A 20673-nucleotide genomic window follows, 5' to 3' on the forward strand; every position below is an offset into this window, starting at 1 on the left:
CTTTTATGCTGTGCCCACATGGCAGTGGGCTTGCTAAAGCTTTTGAGCATTTCACTGTCCATGTAAGTTGCATGGCAGTCTTAGTTGCCTGATTTGGAAATCAGTAACATGTTCTGGCTGTCTCAATTCTCATACAAGCATGGTAATGATGCCATTTTAACCTTAAGTTTCCCCTCTGAAACGAGGGAGGGGGAAAGCTTTTTGCTGTGCTGTGATGGCTGTTTGGCTCTGAGCACCTCCTTATCAGGGTGGTGCAACAGTTACTTAACGGAGTTTAATGTGCTGCAAGACAGATTGCTGGACATAAGTGTGTGCTCTAGGTAACAGTGACTGGTTACTCTGACTGTTTACAAAGGCTGATTACTCTGCTTGTGGGTTTTTGATCCTTACACTGGCTCTTCTGAAGACTCTGTAAAGGAGACCTGTTCAGGTAGCTCATCACCTAGTTATGGCACAATAATCCCTGGCCCCAGTAAAATCCTCAGCATTTACTCTGTAATCCCATGGCAATGTTGTCCTCTGCTCTGGGACAGGGGTAGAGTAATACAGAAAACTGAGTGTAACTTCAGTGAGGCAAGCTAAATATTCTGGAGTGCAGCAGGATTAGCTTGGCCAGTGACTGCACTGAGGCACAGACTGTATGTTGTCCTCTAATGTCACAGTGCAGATCACCTCCTTGGGGTCCTTTCTAAATCCCTTTCACATCTCAGTGTCTCTTGTCTCTGGCAGACTGGCTCTAGGACTCATTTCTCTGCTGTCCACCACTCCCCTTGTAGAGGATTTTACTTACATAGTTTCTGTGAAGCCTGCTATGATAATGTGCTGGAATCTGTTTAATGTTGAGTTCCAGCACTGTTTATTCAATTCTGAGTGGCTGTTTTCCTCTTAACCCAGCAGTGGGAAGCACTGCTTCACAGTGGGGAAGCACAGATGAGATGCCCTATTGCAGAGTCCCTTCCTGCTGGGGTCTGTTAAACCTAGAGGGACTCCTGGGAAGCAAAGATTCCTGGGTCAGGATATGTCAGCCTCAGGAAATCTTTCTTCCATTTCTCCATCTTTCCAGAATGAATGCATGTTTGGAATTAAGTGCTAGTAGGCAACTTTGGGTGTTTGCAGGTTAGTTTTCCCTACAGCACTGGGAGTCTGTCAATTGCTCTGTCCAGAACCACCTGGTAAACTGGTGGGAGCTTGTCCTCTCTGCCTTCAGGGTAGGGCCAGTTGTATTCTGCAATAATTTTTCCCCTTCTTTTTAGAATATTGGGTGGCTGGGAAATCTTTTTGTCCCAGACAGCAGCCAGAGGAGAGGGAGTGGGGCAGAATAAAAAGAGCTGCAGAGTTATCTCAGGAAGAAGCAGGAGGAACTCTGGCAGCTCTGTGCAGAGGTGAAGGGAAGTGCACAGTGCGTGCATGTTGCAGTAATAGATCAGGCTTGTTCCTGTGGGAAACTGTGTAATGATGCTTTGGAGCAAGGAGTTTTGCAGGATAAATGGTGTAACGTTTGGTTACAGGTTGTCACAAGTAAGCTCTGTGCTGTGGAGGGTGGCTCTTAAGAGGAACTTTGCTCAGAAGTCCTAGACTGATCCCTTGCTCAGTGAGCAGACAGGGCATGGAGAGTGGAATGTGTGCCCTGCCTTCAGTGAGCAAGTATCTGGGATTTCCCTCTGCCTGAGTCTTAATAGAGTGAGATTCTTTTGAATTTCCCATATCAGTGTGAAGGCTTAATCCTGTAATCAGCTGTGTTTGTGTGTTGGGTTGGGAAGAATCAGTTTAGCATTTGAAAGCAGAGAAGTTCTGTGCAAACCTTTCTGTTCAAGAGGTGTATTTGCATTCTCACTTAGTGCAGAAGTGCAGAGGAACTTGTTCTCGCCTTAAAGACAAGGAACCCCTGCTACTCCATTGGAGTGGTCACTTAGAGGCTGACTGAGGTGTCTGGGGACTCTCCCCTCTGTGCAAACATTCCTGGCAGCCTGTGCTTCAGACTGTGCCAGTGTTGTTAAGTCTGGCCATGGGTTTCCATTTGGGGCAGGAAGCCAGAAAACTGGAACTTCAGTCTGAGAAACATTGGAAAAAAGATCTAATTCTCTTTAAAAGGAATAATAATAAAATGCTCTGTAGTTACCCTGGTGCTTTCTGAACTCCTGTTGATGTCCCTCTATTCTATGGTGTCAAAACTATACCTGTTTTGGGAGGTGAAGAGTTCACTTACATGTATGAAACTCTTGTTTCTTTGGTTCCATAAAGTTGGTTTTGTTAGCAGACATGGTAAGAGATTGTGCATAAAGCTGCAGGGAAGCTTCCTCAAGTGGCATCCTGCTGTTCCCAGCTCTGCTTGTCTCCTGAGATGCTCCCGGTAAACTGTTTCAGTCTTTGGATTGCTCCATCAGTGATAGAGGAGACTGACTTATCTTCAGCTGTTTAAATTTAAAACTGTGGTGAAAAGTACTTGATTTCTTTGGAAATACAATTTCTTATTGAGTTGGAAAACCTTGAACTTTTCCCTTGACAGCTTTATTTGTGAATGGTTTTTCAGTTTCTATTTTCAGGAGTAACAAACAAATGAGTGTTTTGGCTATTGTGGTAACCTCTTGTTACACCATCTCTACCTTTATCCCTCACTCCTATTGCACATCTTGTGACTGTTGGCATAGAAGAGGGATTGTGTAAGAAAAATTTGTTTAGTACCATCAGCAGTCTTGAAGTTGTGTCCAGTCTTCTTCCTTCAGTGCTTTCTAGCAGATAAATTCAGAGCTGGTGATACAGCTGTAATATCTCCCCATCCTCTCTTCAGTATTTACCTAATGCAGTCTAATTATGTAATAAATCCTTTTTGGCCTTTTAATCAGTGTTCAAATAACAGTGAAAGTGTGAATCATTCACTGGAGAACTGGACAATTTAGAAACCTCTCATGGTTTTGGAAGATGTTTCAGTTGGGATTTTTTTACTGTCTGTATAAAAGGATCATATTTTAGGACTGGATGAGAGAAAGGCCTTTTTCCTCTCTTCTGGGATCTCTGCTGCTACTTTCACTTGCAGACTTTGGGCTCCTTGTGTTTGCCTTGTTTTTTAAGTGCTGAACTGGGCCCAGTGTCAGGTTAGGTCATTCAGTCTCTGTTAGTCCACTTCTCTCTGTACTCTGGCTCTGCTGCTCCTGGCAGATGTTTAACCCTGCTCACTGCTGGAGCTGCTTATTTAAACAAGTTTCCTTTGCTGTTGTGACCTGCTGTGTGCCAAGTTCCTTCCAGCTCCAGCAACACCACAAAGGATTTGTTGCTTGACAATTCCTGAGATCTTTGCAGAAGCAAAGACTGCACAGGAGACATCAAAATGAGATGGCTTTTGTTTAATCATGTGGCACAACAGCTTTAATGGCTCTTCTCCTTGCTTTCCTGGTCCAGGCATCACACATGTAGGGAGTCCTGTCTCCATGGTCTGGATCTTTCTGCCATGCTTCCCTCTTCCTACTGTTGCTCGCTCTGCCTGCTTCTCACTTCCCTGTAGAATGCTTCTATAATGGAAGAGCTGCTCCTGGAGCACTGAGTTTGAATTACAGCTGCAAACATCCCTTGTATTTGGAATTTCTGTCAGTTTACAGTAGAAACAGGATGCAAGTACTTGACTGTAAATTGGCAGTAAGTAGAGACAAGATGATGTTTTTGGCACTGGGTTGGGGGTGGAGGGGGGAAAGCCACTTCCTTTCAGTTAGGTGAAGTGACCAGGAAAGTTATCAGGAAAAAACTTGGACAAAGAACATGGGTTTTGGTTTAGATTTTTTTTTTAAGTTCTGTTTTGGTTTTTTTTTTTCCCTGATTCACTTCCATGTGCAGAAGGCAGAGCTTCTTTAGTACAGCCAACATCTGACCTTTTCCATTGCTTCCTTAAATATTGCAGGACTAGTTGATCTGAAGCAAACTACCTTCAAGACATCACCTTGGTACTCTGTAGACCTTCCTTGATTTCTGGTGACTGCCTTCCAGGCTTTGTAGATGCTTTTGAAGGATAAATTGCAAACTTGTGTATGAACCTGATGTGGTACATTTTCCTTAGTATCCAAGGCAGATCACTAATGGATTTGTGCTCTGTTCTGTTGTAGGAGATGGATCCTCACTGTATTCATGGAGTTCTGCTTCTGGTTGAAAAAGATCTGACTTTTCGGATGGAGAAGCCACCAGCAGGGCAGGTAATGGAACCATTTATCTGGGCTTTGCTTGGCCACTCCTGATATCCTTTATTTAACTCTCCAGACAGCAAATTCCCTGTCATTGATGTATGTTCATTCTCACATGAAATTTCTGTAGGTATACTCTGTGTTTTGTGGCTGTGGTCTCCAGGGGTGTGGTATTTATTGGCTTGTAGTGTTTCTGTAGCTGAACAGATCCCTGTCCCGCTGTTTATTGCCACGCCCATCAGTGACATTTGCACCACAATGACGTCAGTCTGCTCTCAGAACCCAGGGGGTTTGTTGGGAACAGGGATAACTGTTTGGAGGAGCCCTGCACAATTAGCTAGGGATGCTTTTCATGTTCTCCCATTAACAAGGGGGAAATGCGTGGTCAGGAAGAGATCACATTATGCTAAATCCTGAACTCCACCTCTGAAGGTGCCTCTTGCTTTCCTGGATTTTGCATCTCCTCTGTTTCTTCTCATACCTGCTGCTGCCAGTGCCTGAGAGACTTCTGGAAGGGGAAGATGAGATGGACATTTGTGTGAGGTCCCTTTATAGCTGATATTTCTGGAAAAACCAAGAGGAGGGAAAGTTACCACAACATCACTGAACTCCCCCACTACAAGTAAAACTGTCTGGGCATTCTATAGCTGTATAAGAAATGTAGGCTCCCAGCCATGCTGTGGTGAGCAGACTTCATCTTAATCCTCTTCCTGTGCTCCAAGACTGTTGCAAGCTACAAGAATTCTGTGCCTGATGAAGCTCTGTAGGTGTCAGAGTAGACCAGGAGCTCCCTTTAGGCTCCTGTGAATGAAGCTGTTGTGACAGGTGTCAGGTTTGCTGTGCATGTGGTGTGGTGTCCCCAAAGGCTAAAGAATAACAAATGCTATTAGTCCATTTCCTTTTTCCCCCCAGTGGAAGAATTTGGAGTCAGAATGGGGGCTGCAGGCATGTGCATGCAAGGAGAGCTACAGAAGACATTAAACACATTGAACAAACACAAAGAGTGTAGGAGGAAACAGAGGAAAGGCTAATAAACACATGGGCATGCAGGAGGAATTGGAAGCATCATCATAATCTTGTAAGGAGGTAGAAACTTCACACTGTGTGTGTGTGGGAGTTAAATGTCTGCACCTGAGTTTGTGTCTGGGCTGGCTTCCATGTACCTGCAGGAGCACTTGTTGCTCTGGTGAGTGTAGAAATGTTCTGAGGTCCTGCAGACATGGAGAGGGCAAGTTACCTGTGCCAAGCTCCAAGAAACTCTTGGAGCAAATAGCTGCTGTGATGAGTGGAGAGTTGAGGGCAGGGCAGAGACTGCTCTGTTAGACTCTTTTGTAGGAAGTGAGATGGGGAACCTGGGGGCTGGATTTAACCTCCCAGATTCTCTAAACAGATGCAAATCGCAGCACAACTGTGGGAACATTCGAGGGAGTTGCTCTGCTTACACCAGGAGGTGCTGGCTCTGGAGAAGGCTGGCTGCTGCCAGACTTCCATCACAGATGTTCTGCCTGGTGAAACAGCGTGTTGTGGCCTGCATTCCTTCAGGGTTTGCCCACTGAGCTGTTTAACAAGCTGCTCTAAGATTGAATTTTTGTTGGTTTTTTTTTTCCCCTTCATAATGTAGTGATATTGCAGCTACACACTGCATGCTGTGCTCTGTGCAAGACAGATAAAGAAATAATAGATTCTGCCTTTTGTTAACCTTCCCCTCTTCCTCCAGCACTCATACCCTAATACAAGTGAGTTTTTTTCTTTTCCTTTCTATTCCTGTGCAGTTTGAACTTCTCACCTCCATGAAATCCCTCCATAAACACATAGACAGCTCCCAGCTGCCTCTGGAGCTGGAAGGGACCTTCCCATACTGCCACCAGAGCTGGCTGAGCTTCCGCAGGGTGAGTACGGTGTCCTGTGTGCTCTGGGGTCTGAGAGTGCCATGGTGACAGATGGGAACAACAGGAACCTGTCAACAGCTGAACCTATAAGCATTAAAAGACAATTTTCCTGTAAAGCTGTGAATGCAAATGAATCTCTGGTATCAAAAAAATGCTAATACTGTCTTCATAAGATGGGTACACACTGTGGTCTCTTGGCATGACTGCATGAGCTGAAGTTTTAGGTTTTTGCTCATTTGCTTGAGCTGCATCAATTCTTTCTATTCTTTCTTGCCTTCAAAATATGGTCAAATCTGAAATGGAATCCTGTCTTGTGGTACACAAGTGGCTCTTGAGTTAGACAGGAAGACAGACATCTGAAACTAATCTCAGCAGAAGGTGTTAGAATCATGTTGTCATTGAACTAATGATGAAGAACTTGACCCTAATAACAAATTAAAGCTTTTTGATTTTGGAGCAAGACCCCAGATCAAGCTGTTATCTCCTTGGTAATATCTGCAGTCCTTGCATGAGTGAGACTTGGAAGTTTTGGATAATCAGTTCAGAATTCTTCTTCTAGGAATATCTTTTACTTGCAAGCAGCAGGATATGTGCAGACTGCCAGAAGCCTGCAGGGGTGGCATCCATGGTACCAATACCCACTCTGTGTGCACTTGTGCTGTGGGGGGGGGCTGAGTGCTGTCAACCATGTGCCTGTTGAATCTTTAAAAGCTCTATTGAGTTATTTGGCACACTAACACTAGACAGAATTAAATCTCTGTAAACCTGCACACAAGCTGGCTGTCTTTACATTGAGTTTGCTGACCCTGGTGGTTGACAGAATGGTCACCTCAGCTTCCAGAGGATCCAGTGGTCTTTTGGCTCTGACCTTGCCACCCAGAGTGCCACGATTAAGATGTCACAGATAGCACCACTGTGGTGCTGGTGGCAGGCTTCAGAAGATAGCCTTGGCATGTGCCAAATGTTAACTTATTTTTTCCAACTTACATCTGAAAGTACTTGTATGAACCTGTGCTGATGCAGTAGAGGTACAGAGGCCTAATCTTGGTGCCCAGGATTGACTTGGAGAAGTTGAAGTTTATTTGGCAATGTGGAAGCAGAGAAACTTTGCAAGAAGTGACGGATTAGTTTAATGGACAGAGTTGAGAATACCTTGAGAGCTGAGGTGCTCTGTGTGTGCAGAAGGGTAATTCATGAAGGAAGCAGCATAATATCAGGCTATTTCTTGTCTTGGCATGTAAAACATTACCAAAGGGAGTTAATATGGGAATCATTCTGTATGGAATGCCTGTTTATACTGTGTGTGATAATGACCCGTGTGCTCAGCTCCTTTAGCTCTGCAGCTATGTGGCAAACAGCATTTATTTCCTGTCTTGGTGATCTCACCTGCATCCTGCCTGCTAATCTGTCACTGCTGGCGGTGTTCCAGCACTCCAGGGGAGGAGGGAGTTCAATTCAGTAAAGATTCAAACAGCTGCTTTTTTGTTTTGTTTTAAGCACAGTTATTTTGGAATAACTGCTTCTCCCTTCTCTTGATTTTAGTGGCTAGAGGGTGGCATCTGGCAGTATTCAGGCTTTATATCATTAACTTTTCTAAAAAATAGTGCCTCACAAACCCTTATGAAATGTTTGGACTTTTTTTTGTTTGCTGCTTCCCCCCCACCCTGGAGAGCGGAAGGATTTCAAATTTGTCCATAGGTTAAGGTTCTTAATTTTGGAAGCTTTCCAGTTTCCTAATCTTTAATTTACACTACTTTTAATATGAGGAGAAATTACTTAAAGTAGAAGAATTCCAAGTACTTGTTTTATGTTTTGTTTCTCTGAAATTTATGCAGTGTGATTCATCATCATGGAAAGTTACAAGAAATGCTAATGGAAGAATGTGAGACATAAGTGGACTGTTTTTTGCTTTTTTTTCTGTAAAGCATGACCCATCCAAGCCATGAGTATGCAAGTTTCTAAGGTCTGCATAGAGGCCTTGGTCTAGTGTGATGCAGCTGAAGCTTCTTATGGGCTTCTCTTTGCTGATACAGTCTCACTGAATGATATAATTGAACCCTTAGATTAATGTGTTTGATCCTCTCTTGATTTTTGTACTCTGAAGCTTCTGCAAGCTCAGAAGACCTTTCCTGTCAGCCATGGGACAATAATCTCTGCCTTGGTCTTTTCTTCTTGTAGAAGCTGGAATACTTGCTGCAACAATGCCAGGGCGTTTGTGCCTTCCTTCAGGGAGCTATTAATAAAGTGGAATCCACAAAATTACCAAGAAAGGCTGAGGTAAGCATGTCACTCACTTTGGATCAGGGGTGGACCTGAGGCAGAAGGGAGCACGAGGCTGGACAGCTGCAGAAAAGCTGTAGCTTTGAATTTGCAATCTATAGTAGCAGGGTTTCCCAACAGTAGTAGAAGCTAATCCAAATGAAGGGATAGAGGCTTCAGTGGGTTTGGAAGCTGATTGTCTGATTCCTCAGAGTCACCCAGGAGATGTTTCCAGCTGGGCTTGTTGCTGATGGGTGCTTGCTCCAGCATTGGGGTGCATTCTCAGCAGCTCCAGAGCTCTGTAGCTGATACAAACTTGGGTGTGGGCAAAGTTTGGAGGTGGGCAAGAAGGGGAAGGGACGAAGAGACAAAGACCAAGCCTATGTGGTCACAAACCTTCTATTTCTCTTCTTGAGAAGCTGCTGTACCCCTGACATGGTAGGGAATTGCTGCCAGCTCTCACTGAGGGTGCCAGTAGTAAATGATGGAGGATATGGTAGTGGCTTTCCTGCACATCTGTACCTCCACAAACCCTTCATGTGCACCTTGTCCCAAGGCTTGGAGCCATGCAGATCCAGGCTCCCAGAACAGTAGCAGCTAAAGATGACTGGGAAGCAAGGCTGGAAAGCTATTTTTTCTATGCCCAGCAAATGAATGGAAGAACAATGATGGGAATTGGGTCACAATTTTAGCCTGGTGGAGAAGGTATCAGTATAAAGAGCACTGTTTATCACTTTAGACTTACCAGGCTGGAGAGAAACAGCTATGGGATCCAACATCCCCTTTTCCTGGAGTGGGCCCAGTGAGATGTGGTTTCACCTGGTGTGTTTTGGTTTAGGTTCTGGTTTTTGCCTGTTCCCTCATTGCCTGTAGGTTGCAATATCTGCTCACCTCACTCTTGTGATCCCTCCAGGATGCAGCTGTGCTGCTGAGGAATTCAAGGCAGTTGATGAAGAATGTTCTTGAAGATGCAAGTTTGGTCAGGGTGCAGCAGGAGGGTGGAGCGCTCCTCGCCAGACTGGGGAAGGAGGCGTCCTGTGTCACCCTCACCCAGGACTACAGGTGAGCCCCCAGATGGGAGAAGAGGAGATGGGGATGAGCAGAAATCAGGTGCTGGGAGTCTCCCTGAGGTGTCCCATCATTTGTGCAGGCTGGAGAACAGCTTTGTGTAGCAAGGAGTTATGTTAAAAACAGTAAAAGTGAAAAATGTAATTGATTTTACTCTTATCTTCATTGCTTCTTCCCCAGTCCAAACACTAGTCCAGGTGAATTCACTTAGATGGTTCAACTTCCTTTTTCAAGCCAAATCAGACTTATCTTCTGTAGTGGAGAGAGAAGTGGGTATTTTGGGTACCTGTAGAACACAAGCCTTAATTGATGATAGCAGTGATGAATGTTTAGGTGCAGGCCATTATCACTGTGTGATTTCCTAAGGCACTCCTTGTGCAAGGGGATTTCCAGGGACCTTAGCTGGGAGAATGTTTGCTGGCTGAGGCAGGCTCTGATCTCCTGGCACATTGGTGCAGTTTGCACAAACAAATGCTCACTGCCCATTTGTGGGGTCGGTATGAGAAGCTGGGACTGAGAGAGCCCAGCTGTTTGACATCCCCAGGGCATTGCACAACTTGTGTTTGTGCTGCTAAAGCACCTGAAGCCTATCAGCATGGGAAGGCCTCTGTGCTATGTGCTGTGCAAACAGCAAGGTAGAAAGGCAGCCTTTGCAGCCAGGAGCTTGCAGCCCAGTGTGAGATAAGCACTGGCATGTGGGTGCAGGTGAGGGCACAGGGGGTGGCAGGGTGGTGTGGAATAGCTCCATGCACCCACAGCCTTGCTCTGGTTCAATTCCATGTTGCCATCACAAGCTGGGAGGTTTGAAGGGAGGGAATCCAGAGAAGATAACAAAGTAGTTATGGAGTATCTCAACCAAACACTGTGAAAAAAACATTTCTCTTTTAAAATCCAGCAAGTGCATGACAGTGCAAGTTGCTGCCTGTCACTGGAAGAAGAGGATCCACATTTTGGTGCAGAGAGAGGAGCATGAGGGCAGGCTGTGTAACTGTTTCTGTTCCCTGCTTGCTGTGGCTCCTGTCAGAAGCTCTGGCAGACTATGCAGACACAGTTCTCTTGCTGAACTGGTGAAGTAATCTTGATGCAATTTTGGATTGAATTGCTACAGTATAATCTTTTCATTCTCACATGACATGAGAAGCACAATAATGTGGGGGTTTGTGCTTTGTTTAGTTTTTTATTATTATTTTATTTTAAGTAACACAGCAACTTTAGAGTCCTAGGAGAATGGGAAAATGTGCATGAGTTTAATGTTTTGTTTTGGTTTTAAGCTAAGCCTGTGTTTTTGTGCAGGAAATTATCAACTTTGAAACCTGATCTGACAGAGCCCCTAAGGATAATTTACTGCTTTGATTACTTTAGCAAGGGCAGGGGTGGAGGATACACACAGAATTCTTTGATTGTACGGTGTTTGAGTGCATGCTGAAGCTGTGTAGCATATTCTCTGCCTAATTCAGGTTATATTCGTTCTGTGCCACTGTGAAGAGAGACTGTATGCCATGGCTCAAATATATGTGACTGTCTCCAGCCTAAGGAGCATAACTGAATATAGCAGGAGAAAGTTATTATTTTCTAGGCTGTGGAGTAGTTGCAGAAACTAAAATCCATGCAGTATTTAAATTTTCATCTAACTTGGGGCAGAGGACTAAAGAAGTCCACTCTTCTTTGTTTCAGGATCCCTTCAAATGGGGAAAAGGGCTCTATCACTTGGCTAGAGAACTCTGTTTAAGGCACGGTTGGTTTTCAGTCCTCCATGACTTTGCACTTACTCCTTCTTTCCTATCTGATGTGCAGATATTAAAGGTTCTAAGTTCTGCTAATACTCTAAAGATTATGATTTTCAAAGGCTTCTTTAATAGATATGATCAAAGCAGGATAGAGACAAAATATTGCAGCTGGCCAGCTAAGCTAGCATGGAGTGGCTGGTGATGTATGTAGGTCCAATATTTGATTTCCAACTGGTGATGTGTGAAAATGGAACAGAACTCCCTTTGTGTGTGCACTCAGCAGGGCTTGTGGCACTGCTGCTCTGAACTTTGAATTGTAAAATCTTGATCAGTGCTTAGCAGCCTAATTCCACACCCATTCTCCCAATACTTGAAATAAATTATTTACAAAAGCAAGTCAAATGGCTTTACTCTTCTAAGTCACCTTTGGCTCTTTTGTCTATCACGTGTCCCGTTGTTGTTTTTTATTGTCTCTTGTGGTACAAAAGTCTGATAAAATAATCCTGACTGCCAGGACTTCTTAGTCATAAATTGAGGCCAGTTGTGAACAGGTGACTGTCTGAATGTGCATGAATTACATATAAATACAGAAGACAGTTTGAAGAGCAGTTTTCTGGACTTTTGGCTCCACTTAATTAAAATATGCCAACTACAAGTGGAGAACTAAAGTTAACTTGTTATTTTTTTTTTTTTTAAGAATAGAGATGACAAGCCCATCTGCACCTTCACCTTAGGATTAACCAAGCAAGGGATTGACTTGGGGTTTTTTTAGGCAATATATTTTTCTAGCTGTCACAGAAGTCTTTCTTGCTATTTTGTGGTTTCATGTGGAAAAAGAACACCAGGAGCTGGTAAGAATAGAGATGGATGAACCCTTCTGAAAATGCCTGACCACAGGTTGGAGACAATAAGTTAAAACAGGCAAGGAAGCAGGCATGTACTCCGTGCAGTCAGATGTTATCTGCCAAATACCTTTCAAGAGCACACAGTAAACAAGAATTGTTTTAGTTTTTCTCTAGTAATTAAACTCTTCTTGTGGGATTGGTTGTGGAGCCTTCTCTGTGTGCTCTGCCCTCCTGGAGAGCACAGGTGCCCTTTGGAGTGTTTGTGGCACAGAGCAGTGGGATCTCATTGCTGCTCAGCTCTGACCTGGGATTTGTGAGGCTTTGCTAAGCCAGTGCCACACTGCCAGCTTTTTTTCCTGCAAAAGTTGAACTCATTCCATCAGAGATGTGGGCATGCAGGAGGGATGTGTTGTGCTCCATCCATTTGTTTCTCTAGCAGATGATTTAAGAGCTTTGGGAGTCTTTCCTGGATGGTCTCATCCTGAGATGCTGTGACACCACAGCAGTGGCTTTGAGCAGTAACTGCTCCCATTGTGAGCTGACCAAGGGCCTTCATACTCCTTTCTCCAGCAAGTACCACTGCAGAAAATAGCCTTGCCCATCCAGCTGCTTGTCCACAACAGGAAAGAGTCTTCTCCAAGCAGGCTGTTTGGAGCTCTGCCTTTTCCCAGTTTAGGAAGGAGGAGCTCAGTTTCCAGAATACACATCCTGCAGGCAGCTCATTGCAGGGAGTTGGATATGGGGCTGTGGTGTGCTCAGCTGCTCCCTCTGAGATCTCCCACCTCCAGCAAGACCCGGCTGAATTTGTCCTGGGGTTGGTGTGGGTGTGGCACTCATGAGCCAGTGTATCTTTGTGGCACCTCTTTAGGTGCTGTAATGGTAGGGCTGGCCACCCAGAGGTGCCTGGGGACTGCTGGAGGTGGCATTGCCACTTGCTCACTGTTGGTAGATTTAAAGCCAGCACATTTGCCTTCACACCATCCCCTGCACTGAAGGCTCAGTGCTTCTCCAGGTCTGTTAGCTGAACTCTTTGAGGTTTTGCTGTCCCAGTCTTTCTGGGGATTGAAATGCAGAGCTGTTAGCCTAGCTGAAGTTCCTTTTGGTAAGTGTGGCCACATGACACAGAGACCTCCATCACTTCAATGCTGTTAATACTTCTTTTTGCACTTTCAAAGAGGAATTTTTTAATAACCAGAGTTGTTTTAATAAGGTACATAGAGTTGGTTAGCAGGTGTAGCTTTGGCTTCTGGCTATCTAGTGTAGTGATCAGCTAACCTGCAGGCAACTCACTGAGCCAGCTGTGAAAAGTGGATTAATTTATTGCTGCTTGTGTAGTGGATGTCAAAAACTTACAGTTTCTGATGGCAATGTCAGAGAAGCTGCCAGAAGCCAGGCAGCAGCAGTGGGAGCTCTTGCTGAAGTGAGGCTGGGGCTGGGCAGCAAAGCCCAGGACCCTTTTAACCTGGTCTTTAGCCAGGTGTTTCTCACTGTTGTTCCCATTATTGCTGCTCTTCCTGCATAGCCAAGAGCTGGAAACGTGTGCTTAGACAAGTGTCCAGTGAATCCCTTTCATCCTGCAGATGTGTTATGAGTCACAAGTAGAGTAAAGAAGGTATAGCCAAGGTATAACCATTTTCTATTAATATACAGATGGTTTTTAACCAGAATGCACCTGCCTGGCTCTACCACAGTGTTCTCACCATGGCATGGGAGTGGGATGGTGTCATGATCTGCATGGGGATGGGCAAGATATTCCCAAGGCTAGAGGTGAAAGGTGAAAGGAGAAAAACCTCAGATGGTGAAGGAATGATCGTGTTGAGTGTTTGGCTCTGTGCACCAGGGAACCAGAATAAGCTTAATCTCTTCCCCCAAGTTCCTCATCTGAAAAGAATCTGTGCTTACAAGCTGTGAATAAGCAGCTTATAAATAGATGGAGGAGTGAATTCTCCTTTGTTTGCAGAAGGCAGTATAGTTAGTCTCTGTATTTTGAGGGTGGAGTGGCTAGAGCCAAGAGCTGGTTTTGTGAGCTGGCTATTTTTAGTGTGGCTTGGTGATCTAGTTGGAAGCCCTGGGTGGGGACCTGAGCTGAGCAGAGGGAATGGACAGTACAGAGCAGATTTCCTGAGCTGCCAGGTTCCTGGTGCTGGACCTGACTCAATTACAGTGACAGAGAGGGTGATCTTACAGCTAAATGCCTCCATAGTTCATGTTCTGGCTTCCACACACACCACTGAGACTCTGGGTCTCCTGTGGTGGAAGTAAACCTGGATAAGGTGCAGGCTCTCTGCCCTTGCTGAGGGACTGCACAGCACTGTCTGGAGCTTGGGTCAGAGTCAGACTAAGCTGACCATGCAAAATGTGGATCAAGGGGGGAGACAGGTGTCTGGTGTGTGAGTCCCAGTTTGGGCAGACTGAGAGGGCTGGACTGCTTGGTTTGTAAGGTACAGCGTGTGCACTGTCCAACTGCCTGCTGCTGCCACAGGCTGGTGGTCATAGCCAGGCAACTTACACTGGGAAATCCTGGAGGCATTATTGTCTTCTGCCATCCCCTTTCTGCTTTAGAGATGTGTGTCTGCTGTGGCTCTGTGTGTTTGTACATGCTTCACAAGATGCTAATTCTTGTGTCCCTCTCACTGATGGCAGTTGAGCTGGTGCCTGCCCGTCTTCATTCCTCTCTGGGAGCTTTGGGATCCTCTCATGCTACCACTTGCCACAGTGCACCCTCCTAACGTGATCTGTGAGAGGCACCTTTCATTGCAGGGTCCTTTCCGTGTTCCTCCTGTGGACCCAATCCTAAAACCTCAGGACAAGGTGTGTACTCAGTATACCTTTGAAGCCAAATAAAAAAGTGTGCTTGAATTCTGACCTCAGAGGCTGCCATGAGAGGCCTCTGTGCTGTTGCTGGTGACACAGAAGGTGCTGATGAGCAGCAAGCCTTTGGCCGAGCATGGGTGGCAGTGCTCTTCCTGGGCCTTATTTGTTTGTGTCAGGTAGAGGGAGGAGCACAGGGACATTTCTACCCAAACACACGCTGTGCTACTTGGTATTCATTTTGGTTACAGTCTAACCTGTTCCCTCTGTTGGCGTGGTGGTTTTAGCCTGGTAAAAAGCACTTGGGCTCCCATTAAACAAATCTCGCTGCTCCGCACATAAAGGAGAGTGGAGCTGGGGCTGTTGACATTCTGAGTGCATGAAGTGCTGTGGGACGTCAGTTGTGGCATTTGCAGAGAGCTAAAAGATTGCAGAGTTCTGTCTAGGTAAGTTTTCATTGTCCTCTTGGGCTTTTTATAGATGATTCCCCTCAGCTCTCTTTCTGTTTTTCATTTTCTGCTTGTGTTCTAAATCTTCTTGGATTCAGTGAGAATTTACCCAGAAGACTCCAGTTTTGCTTGTTTTTGTTTGCAGTGCTTGTCATGCCAACAGGGCATTAGGTAACTAATGACACACTGTGCTTTATCTGTTTAAAAATATTATGGAAAAAAATTGCAAAAAGTTTCCAGTATAGGATGTTAGCTGAACTGCCTGACATTCCTGCCTTAGCCCAGGCTATCCCACAAGCACCATTTTTTATATAACTGTGTTGGAATAGATACTTCTGTTGCTGGGTTGGTTAATAGCACAGTTCCTAGTATTATATGGATCACAGTCCTGAAAGTGGGCAAAAGGATGTATCAGTGAAATAGGGATATGGCTTTAAATGAAGTGTGTATGTATTTGAGCAGGACATCTTGAAAGCCTGGTGGTCTCAGCTTCAGGAACACAGCTCTCAGACTGGTGCATTTGACCAGGATATAAAGTATAAACATAAGCAGGTTAATGTACATTAGACAAGGTTTGGAGGTAGAAATTGTTTACAGCTGGTAGAAAACCACATCTTGAGGCTCAGTGTTCCCAGAATGGTGTTTCCAAATCTATCCAAGGCTCCACTGCACTGGGAACTGTCCCCATAAGCAGGCTACTTGTTGGTTTGGGATTTATTATAATGCTTTTTTGCCAGTCAGTTTTATGGATCTTACTGGGATTTGAAATCAACCAGAGTCTGAACACAGTTTTATTGTAACTGAACGCAAGCCAGGCAGAAGAAAGAAACAAAGGCCACATCTTGGGACTGTGCTTGGACACTTGTTTAACTGTGTGCATTGATCCCTTGGCTTTTAAAGGGATTTCTGAGTGTATTTCTGCTAAAAACACATTTAAATGAACTGAGCTCCAGAATAGAATTCTCTTGGCAGTTCTGGTCTCCAGTGTGTTTTATTAATTGGATGGTTTTTAATTGATGGCTCCCAGGTCAGGTAACCTTGTGAGGAGGGATTCAGCCAGGTCTGTGGTCTCAGCCAGATCCACTGGGAACAGCCATCCCACAGGAAACTGCAGATTTGGTGTTTCACCTCTGTGCCTTTGCAAGGACACTTCAGGGTTCTAAAAAATGTACCCAGTTCCTCAGGTACTTCAATCAGGGAATTGAAACCACCATGGCTATTTGTGTGCTGCAGAGAATAATTAGTCATATTTATTTAGCCGTATCTGCTTTAGCTTCACATGGCTAGTTTGAATTTTAACCTCAGCTGCATGTGAAGCTCTCAGTTCAGAGAGCAGGACTGTGCATTGGAAGTTGACCTCCTTTCATGGGATCATTATAAACATGGCACTTATGTAGGTTGCTACCAAAATGCAGTAATGACCAAGAATGACATTTCTCATCCTGCAAAACATCCCTCAGGCACACAGCACTGTCCCTGCAGACCTGGAAGGATTTCTTCCAGAAGCATTGCTCAGGATGTTTGAAGTGATTTGTAGCTAGGGTATCAGCACACATGATCTGGGTGATGTCCTTGGGCTAATCCATCCTTTAAACCTCCTAATTTCCAGATCCTATTCATTTTATTCTAAAACCTGGACATCCACAAGGGAAGTTCAGCACCAAGAGAGTGGAAGAATAGATGAGGCTAATATTGTAACATCTGACTGTGTTTCTTCTAAATTACAGAACAAATCAGATTAAGGATATCTGATTTTCCTAGGACAAGTTAGCTGCCCTATTCTTGCCCAAACCCCATCAAATACACTACCAGCATGTTGTATTTCCTTCCATCCATGAATTTTTGCCATTTTAAAATTGACCAAGGCTGGTCAGAGGATGAACTCTTGGTTTCAGCCCTTTTGTTAGATCTGCTGTTCTTGCTGATTGCCAAAGCAGTTCCTGAAGGGGCAGACAGGAAGGTGCAGAATGGTGATGGTCCTGCTGCTCCCTTCCCTGTGCTCTCCTGTTTGCATCTCACTGACATTGGCAGGCATGGTGCAGGGAGCACCTGCTTTTGTGACTCTGCTGGAAGCTTCTTCTGTGGCCATCTATTTTTTGAAAACAAAACAGGTATTTTACTTTGAAAACTAAAGTGTAACTCTCCAAGGCTGGCTTTTTTTGAAGAATGGACTTAGACAGAAATGGTCTTTCTAAATTATAGGTTTAAAATTACCCTACCATTATACAACAGCTTGGCACTTCTCCAGAAAGCTGAAGACATTTGGAACCTTTTCCACTGAAATGATAATTGCCCAATGAAAACAGGATTTGGGGAAACATAAACTGACATCAAGCTACTCCTTTTTGCTATAAATTATATTGACTCTGCACTATTGCAAAATTACTTTTGATGATTTGACCATGGAAGAATGTAGTGAAAGACTCTTAATACCACGCTCCCATATTGAGGGAAATTGCACTGCATCCACACAAATCTGAGCTGAGACTTTCCACTGACTTCAAAGAACTCTGCCTTTTGTGCTCAGAGTTGCACAGGCCACTATTAAAATATCTTTAAAGTCTTTAACAGCCAGGTGTTTTCTTTGTGTGCCAGGATGGAAGTCACTTTTTTCTTCAACCAAATTTTCAATATTAGGTTTGTTTACTCCAAGCTGCTGTGAAGGCACTGAAGGACAGGAATTAAAAACTTCTCAGTCTGAAGCTGAAAAAGAAATAGATATTTGTGTGAAGTATCAGTTTCCCCATAAAACTCCCTGTTTCAGGATATTGTGGCGTTTACTAGTGTACTGGAAATCATTTAGGAAGTTTTTAAGATCTAGATCAGCAAATGGGGGGGTGTGTGTGTGTAAATAGATAAACAGATGTACAGAAGTTTGGGAGAACAGGCTTAATGCCCAGTGGATCCTCTCTGTGAGCACTGAAGTGCCCAAGTGAAAAAACCAAACTTTCCCATGGACTGTGAGTGATTTCTTTGTTGGGCTCAGTTTGCCTACCTACTTTATACTACAGATAGAAAGGCTTATATTTTCCTCTGTGTAAGAGAGTAAAAGATGGATGTTAGTCAGAGAGCCTGTCCAGCTGGTAAAAGTGAACTGTCAGGGGCTGACAACATATGAATGGAGTTACCTTGGAGATGCAACAGAAGACCAACAACTAGACATTGAGGGTTTAATGAATGCCTGCCAAGCGAGGCAGAACATGTGAAAACAGTGTGGCTGGTCCTTGAAACAAAGAGCTGAGGTGCTGGAGGAACTCACAGAGGAGCAGGAATGGTGTAAGGCCACACCTGAAGTTGTCTGGGGCCTCTGAGCCCAGAGGAGCTGTTTGGAAATATTTTTTCTGTGCATGTTGTTTGCAGTCACTCAGGAAACCATTGGCAGGACCATGAGAAGGGGCAGCCTTAAAGTGTTGAATTGTGGCTGATAAGGGCATCAATAGACTGCTGCAAGCATTCACAGAGGGAAAAAAGTCCTTTAAATGACAAGAGTAAGGGATTTTGGCTTGTATATCCCCAAACAGCCCAAATTACTGATAAGAGTAAATTTCCAGCCTTCTTCTGAACTGAATTCTCTGTCTAGTCCCTGCTTATAGCATAAACTTCCAAATGCATCTTAGATTGACTTCAGGTAAGTTTGAGATGCTTATGGATCAATAAAGCAGAGGTTTTCTGTGTATGTCTTCAGTAACAGGATGTCACTTTTAGTACCATTGTATCAGCTGAGACAGAGACTGATGTGCATATGTATGTAGATTCTGTACATCTGTAGCTGCCACATTATTTACTGAGACATGTATTTTATGATTACATCCAGTGGGGCAAAGGGCTCACTTCTAAACTGGAGCTCCCTTCCACCTTCTGAAAATGTACATAAAGGCTTGGTTGCATTGAGATCTTCTGAGGCAGGATAACTCATGTAGAGGCAATGTGTGGGGCCAGAATTGTTGTTTGGGGTGGATTTTTCTCAATCATTTAGATGGACATCAAGAAGTTCACTTAAGCTCCTTCTCCTGAAATGGGTTCCTTGGACTGTGGTTGGTGGGCCAGCAGGAGTACTTGATTGCTGCAGTTTTGAACCTAACCTGGAGGGTTTTGCTGGCCTTAAGGCCAGCACTGGTCTCAAGTAGTCTCCAAGAGACTGGTCTTTTCCACAGTGGCTCAGTGAATTAGCCCCTTTACACAGTGACTTTATGGTACACCTATTTCTGGTTTAAAAAACCTTGAAATGTGGGGTTTTTTAGCCTTTTTTTATAATCACTTCCTCTTCCTCTACCTTGAGGGTGATTTTTTTCCTGCCCATAGTTGCAGTGTTGTCTTCAGGGAAGCCTGTGTTTTGTGCCTTTGGGAAATGTGCAATCTGCTCTGCTAGAATCTGTAGCATTTGTTAGGCCTTGCAGCCCAAGTTGCTACTGACTCCTGTCAAGGAAAACTGCTCAGACTTACAATGGGGGGGCTTGTTTCCTCTGTCGAGTATGGAAAGGGGCAGAGTGGGATTCCCTGGCTCCCATCCCCTGATCAGATCATACTCTGTGCTAGGTCAGGCAATGCTAGAGCTGGAGCCCTTGTCTCAGGTCCCTGTGTCATCAGGTTGCCATCTGACAATACCACATTAAGTGCTGAAGCCGTGGATGCTGGCTTTGTCACTGGCTTGGGTGGACATAAGGACTCCTATTACAGAAAGGTCTAGCAGGTCAGTCTGGCTTGCTGATGAGTGCCATCAAAGAAGTAGCATCAACACCAAAGTGATTTCCATGGAAGCTCAGGGAAAGGTTTGAAAAATATTTTGCCTCGTGAGGGGGTAATGGAAAAGGTTTGCATATAGCAGCCTGGAATGCCTAAAGTTATAGGTGCTGATTGTCTGTGCCAGCGGGAGGAAGAGTGTTTGCTGTATCCATTTCCTGAGTGGATGAGAGCATTCATGCCAGCAGGGAATTCAGCCCTGTGGGAGAGAGGCCAAAGGGTGTCTGCCTGTCTGGCCATCAGTGTGCTGGAGACTTAGAAAATGGGACATGACAGATACGCTCTGCTGCACGACACCGAGCAGCATTAATGGTGTTGCCAAATTTAACTTGCAGCCATCGTCCAAACTGTTTCTCATTAGCTGTCCCAGCTGTGTCGCTGCTGCTGACAGGAACTGGCCTCCACAACCTGCTCTGTAAACACTTTCCAGAGCTCAGCTTGGACAATGATTCTGACTCTGCTGCTGTGAGTCTCCTGGGTTGGATCTGGGTCTGTCCATAGGAAAGGATTACAAAACAGAAGGCTCATATCATCACGGTTTGTTTATGGCAGTTTTGGGAAATGCCAGAGCAGCACTACAGCTTGGATGTTTCCATTGAAGCCTGCAGATTCTCTGTAGAGAACCTGTCTGCTCTGTACCGCAGTAGCACTGATCTTAGTCCAGAAACTATTCGGGTATTTTTGGCTGCACTTTGGAGAAATTCATTCAGTCTAATGGC

At 44.7% G+C, this 20673-nt stretch overlaps 2 protein-coding genes across 7 annotated transcripts in view; one reads left to right on the forward strand and one right to left on the reverse strand.

Moving 5' to 3' along the window:
* TPPP3 (tubulin polymerization promoting protein family member 3) overlaps window positions 1-20673 on the reverse strand; it is a 202740-nt gene that overhangs the window by 137463 nt on the left and 44604 nt on the right. The gene's annotated exons all lie outside the window — the stretch shown is intronic.
* Window positions 1-20673, forward strand: part of PLEKHG4 (pleckstrin homology and RhoGEF domain containing G4) — an 85382-nt gene that overhangs the window by 33970 nt on the left and 30739 nt on the right. For all 6 annotated transcript variants that reach the window (XM_059481231.1, XM_059481232.1, XM_059481233.1 and 3 more), the window contains 4 exons: window positions 4092-4178; window positions 5939-6055; window positions 8234-8332; window positions 9228-9376. In XM_059481231.1, the coding sequence (XP_059337214.1) occupies window positions 4092-4178; window positions 5939-6055; window positions 8234-8332; window positions 9228-9376 (452 nt within the window). The remainder of the gene's footprint in view (window positions 1-4091; window positions 4179-5938; window positions 6056-8233; window positions 8333-9227; window positions 9377-20673) is intronic.

Source organism: Ammospiza nelsoni, chromosome 13 (genome assembly GCF_027579445.1).
Source record: "Ammospiza nelsoni isolate bAmmNel1 chromosome 13, bAmmNel1.pri, whole genome shotgun sequence".
Classification (NCBI taxonomy): Eukaryota; Metazoa; Chordata; class Aves; order Passeriformes; family Passerellidae; genus Ammospiza; species Ammospiza nelsoni.